The 4,425-nt window shown below is 48.0% G+C and overlaps 1 protein-coding gene across 2 annotated transcripts; it reads left to right on the top strand.

The window, feature by feature from the left end:
• The first annotated feature begins 514 nt into the window (after positions 1 to 514).
• Positions 515 to 4,112, top strand: LOC123121585 (uncharacterized). Of its 2 annotated transcripts, XM_044541606.1 has the most exons (3): positions 515 to 1,537; positions 3,669 to 3,735; positions 3,828 to 3,932. In XM_044541606.1, exon 1 carries the CDS (start codon positions 556 to 558, stop codon positions 1,483 to 1,485), a length of 930 nt encoding a protein of 309 aa, XP_044397541.1. In that variant the 5' UTR covers positions 515 to 555; the 3' UTR covers positions 1,486 to 1,537; positions 3,669 to 3,735; positions 3,828 to 3,932. The 2 variants fall into 2 exon arrangements, with proteins under 2 accessions (XP_044397541.1, XP_044397540.1); XM_044541605.1 differs by lacking the exon at positions 3,669 to 3,735 and having other exon boundaries at positions 518 to 1,537; positions 3,828 to 4,112.
• The last annotated feature ends 313 nt before the right edge of the window (positions 4,113 to 4,425 follow it).

Genomic DNA, 4,425 nt, shown 5'->3' with positions numbered 1-4,425 from the left:
GGTTCCCGACGGCGACGGATCTCGATCGGGGCGGGCTGCGCGCGCGGTGTGTGGACGTTGTTGTCGAAACCACGATCCAATCGCTCGGAGTGGATCGACGACCCGTGGACGACTCGAGACTCCAGTTGCCTTGTACGGCGAGGCTTCCGTACGTGGTTCGATTCATATGCAATGCACCTTTTCTTTTTTTGAACCGGAATTGTTTGGCAGGCTGAGGCCCAGCCTGGCCCAGCATAGAAGACGTATGAGTAGAGAAGGCCCAGTCGGGAAGGGAAACCGATCTTGACAAAAAAGAGCCAATATCGTACAACTTTACTTTAGTACCACCTCGTGTATATGTTTTAAATTTAAACTAAAAGCATAAATTCACGGTAGGTAAGAAGCGTATTGTGCCACGGAGTCAATCCGTGCTCTATTGTTATTAGGGAAAGATTTGCGTTGGGCAGTATGCTTGGGAAAGTGGAAATGAAGGATTAAAGGATTTTAAAGAGGTTGTTTCAAAGAAGAATAAGAAAAGGATAAAGGCGGCTGTCCCACGCTGCTGCCTTGACGGAGATGGCGTTCCCGGTGGCTGTCCCACGCCCGAGACCCATCCTCCGTCTGGACCGTCTCCACCTCACCCCCATCCGCGCCGCCGCGGCAAGAACCCCCGTTCCCCAGCCCCTCCCCGACGAGCTCCAGCTCGTCGCCGACGTCCGCTCCCCGCACAACCACATCCGCGTCGCTGACGTCTCCCCGCGCGCTGCCGGCCACCCCCTCGCTGGCGCGCGCCTCCTCCTCCTCGACGGCCCGGGCAACATCCACTCCGTCTCCTTCCCTCGTCGCCCCTACTGCCCCCTCACTTCCACCTATTTCGACGTCTTCGCCACCCTCCCGCCTCTCCTCCCGCGCCCATCCCTCGCCGTCCTCGGCTTCGGCGCGGGCTCCGCCGCCCGCGCGCTCCTCCATTTCTACCCGGACATATCCGTCCATGGCTGGGAACTCGACCCCTCCGTCATCGCCGTCGCCCGGGACTTCTTCAGCCTCGCGGAGCTCGAAAAGGACCACGCCGGCAGGCTGGTCATCCACGTCGGCGACGCGCTGGAGGCCGAGGCCGTGCCGGGAGGCTTCGGCGGCGTGCTGGTGGATCTGTTCGCCAACGGGAGCGTGCTGCCGGAGCTCCAGAAAGCGGACACCTGGCGCCAGATAGGCGGGATGGTGGCGCCGGGAGGGAGGATGATGGTGAACTGCGGCGGGGGCTGCGTGGAGGCGGAGGAGGAGGGGCGAGACGGCGAGGCAGTGAAGGATGCGACGCTGCGGGCGATGGCGGCAGCGTTCGGGGAGGGAATGGTAGCGGTGCTGAGCGTGGATGAAAGTTGGGTGGCGATGACAGCGCCGGTGGCGTGGGCATCGGAGGAGGCGGCGGCGTGGAAGGTTCGGCTGCCGCCGGAGCTGGGCCACTATATTGACATGTGGAATCCGTACAATGGCAATGGTGACAAATGAATAGATGGGGATTATGCAGTGGTTCTCTATGCAAGAATGCAGAGTGATTTCTGTAAGTAAGCGCAGCACATTACTGAATAATTTTTTTGGATAAAGACATTACTGAATTCTTCTTGTCCCTATACATTGTTGGAAGTCATTGAATAGTGACTAACAGGGCATGCCAACTAGAGTAAAATGAAACTATATCTAAGCTATTTAAAATGTAATTATCACAAAGTGAGTGGTCTAAATCTATGACAAATTGTTTTTTCTGTGGTATGGAACTATGGTTAATGTCTGCTGACATCTCTAATGACCAGATGATAAATCAATGTGTGTGATCATAAATGTAAATTGGCAAGAAAGAAAGATTCTAAAGGCACACCAAGATTTCAGACCCGATGAGCTGTCAGTTATTTTAAAACCTGCTCAAATCACAATTTAATTCTTCCAAATTTCGGTATTATCTCAAATGTGGAGGAGAGCAAAGGTGCTGGGTTTGATTGTTTAAGATTTGTTAGTGGAGTTCGTGCAACTAAATATCCTCACTTTACTGGTTTGTAGTTATTCATTAAGATTGTGGTAACTGATAATACTCATAATAGCATACAATCCAGAACTCTTCTGTACAAACTGTAGTGATTTATTTGTGAGTAACTTCTGTTGTGCTGATTTGGTATTTGCCGTCTAAGGCGCAAACTTGTAGATTTTGACGGTACAGTTCTGGAAGAGAAAATATTTGGGATTTTTCAGCTGCTTTATCAATTAAGTCGCACATTGCATGCTGCATTTTTGTATCTAACTTTAATGTCAACCCTCCGTTCACAAATACTCCCTCCATCTCAAAATAAGTGTCGTTGATTTAGTACAACTTTGCACTAAATCAGCGACACTTATTTTAGGACGAAGGTAGTATAAGATGTTCTAACTTTTTTTTTTTGAATCGGATGTATATAGACACGTTTTAGTGTGTTTGTTCACTCATTTCAATCCTTATGTAGCTCATATTATATCCAAAACATCTTGTATTTGTGACGGAGGGAGTAGTTAACTGACCCAGTTTAAAAGACCAAGGATCACATCCTTTTTAAGCTCAAGGGAAAAAACAGAACCACATTGGAAGGGAGGATGGAACGGTCTAAAAGGTTACATTGAACTTCATATTTCGATGCGTGGAGACAATTCCCTGCAAAAAGCATCAAACTGCATATGATTATATCAAGTTAACCCTGTTGATATTCCTTTTTTGTCCTTAATCTTTTTTTTCAAGCATGGACCATTCCCTTCAAAAGAAACATCAAACTGCAGATGATTATAAGAAGCTTTATAAATTTAGTTCAAACACTACATGTTGCGGGGTTTTCAACAATTTTCACATTTTCAATAGCTAAATTATCTAGCTCGCTACAGACATTAAGCCCTGGCAAAACAGCGAGGCAACGTAGACAGACATCATGTAATGGGATATTTTTAACAAGTTACTCCCTCTGATCCATACAAAGTTGTACTAAATCAACGACAGTTAATATTACGGATCGGAGGGAGTAATTTGTTATCTACTCCTTTTTTTTTGGAAACACAGTGCAGACCCATGCACTCACATACGAAGGCAATTAGATTTAATGCCAGTTCCCTCTTTAACCTCAACAAAGAATAGAAGAGATGTGCTGCATGGAAAAGTGTCACCCAACAGCTTGTAAAGTTGCATTTCGATTTTTACGTCAAAAAAAAAGCTGCATTTCGATTTAAAGCATGCAACTGCCGATTCCCTCCAAAATGCGTCCGAACTAGTTGACCTTTACATATGTGCATTCCTTGTGCTCTTTTATTCCCCTTTTCATACAAAGAAAGACAAGGTTGTTCTTTCCTTCCTCATCTTTTCTCCTTTGATCTCTTTCCTTTTTCACTTTTGCTCCTGCTCACACGCCTGAGTAAAACTATTTTCGCCCCCAAACCGAGCGCTTTGCCTTTGCATCTTGCTAATCATGCCCTTCAGTGTTCTTGAAAGAAGGCAAAGCTTGCGCTAATGGATCGAAAAGAGCTCCCCTCTCTTTTCATTTCCCGTGCAACTTCCTCTGATTCCTCTCCCGTGCACTGACTGGCCGTTTCAGCAGCATCTCTTTACTTTCTATGCTTTTGCAACTAGTATCTTTTTCTGTTCTTTTCCACTGGCTTATAAACACAGGCATTGCATTGCACAGTCGGCCTGTCGTATCGATCCGTTATCGCTTGAAGCTTCGGCTATCTAGCTAACTGGTAGAGTAGTGCGTACGTACAAGACCCTTCTCTTCTTTCACATCCGTTCTTTGTTCTTTGAGTTGAGTTGACACTTGTAGCTCTGTTTGTTTTTCTGTTTGCAGGGTGGTGCAGCATGGGTTTTCAGAGGAAGGTTCTTCTGCCCGAGAGAGCCACCATCCAGGTGGACGACGCTGGAACTCTGCAGCCGCTGAAGATGAAGCGGCCTCGTGATGGTGAGGACGAAGGTGCTTCGGGGCCGCTGACGCCGACGGCGGACGGCGCAGGGACTGCGCCCCCGCGCTGCCCGCCGCCGCCGCCGAAGAAGCCGAGGCTCGTTCTGGGGTGCAGCCTGGACGGGTTCAAGGTTCTGAGCGTCATGGACTTGCGTTGCTTCCTTCGTTGACGAGCCACCTTGTTTCTTTGTTTGTTTGTTTGTTTAGTTACAGAAGAGGGGGATTTTATTTTGGTGTTTTTGTGCTCTTCAACTGTTCTTTTTAACCGGAATAAGCCTCTAATCTAACTTTGCATTGTGGGCTGCTATGCTGAAGCGGCCGCGACCTTATTACAGTAATTATCACTGAAACTAGAGCTGTTCAAATCGGCAAAGGCTCTTTTTTTCCTTTATACGTATCTCCTAACGACGAAAGATGACCCCGTCGGGGCCTCGGTGCTGAGCTGATCTGCACTCTGAACAGCTTTGCCTCAAGAGCAATGGATCGG

The sequence above is a fragment of the Triticum aestivum genome, chromosome 5D (assembly GCF_018294505.1).
Source record: "Triticum aestivum cultivar Chinese Spring chromosome 5D, IWGSC CS RefSeq v2.1, whole genome shotgun sequence".
Lineage (NCBI taxonomy): Eukaryota > Viridiplantae > Streptophyta > Magnoliopsida > Poales > Poaceae > Triticum > Triticum aestivum.
The sequence above is the reverse complement of the archived record's forward strand: the minus strand, read 5'-3'. Positions and strand labels throughout refer to the sequence as shown.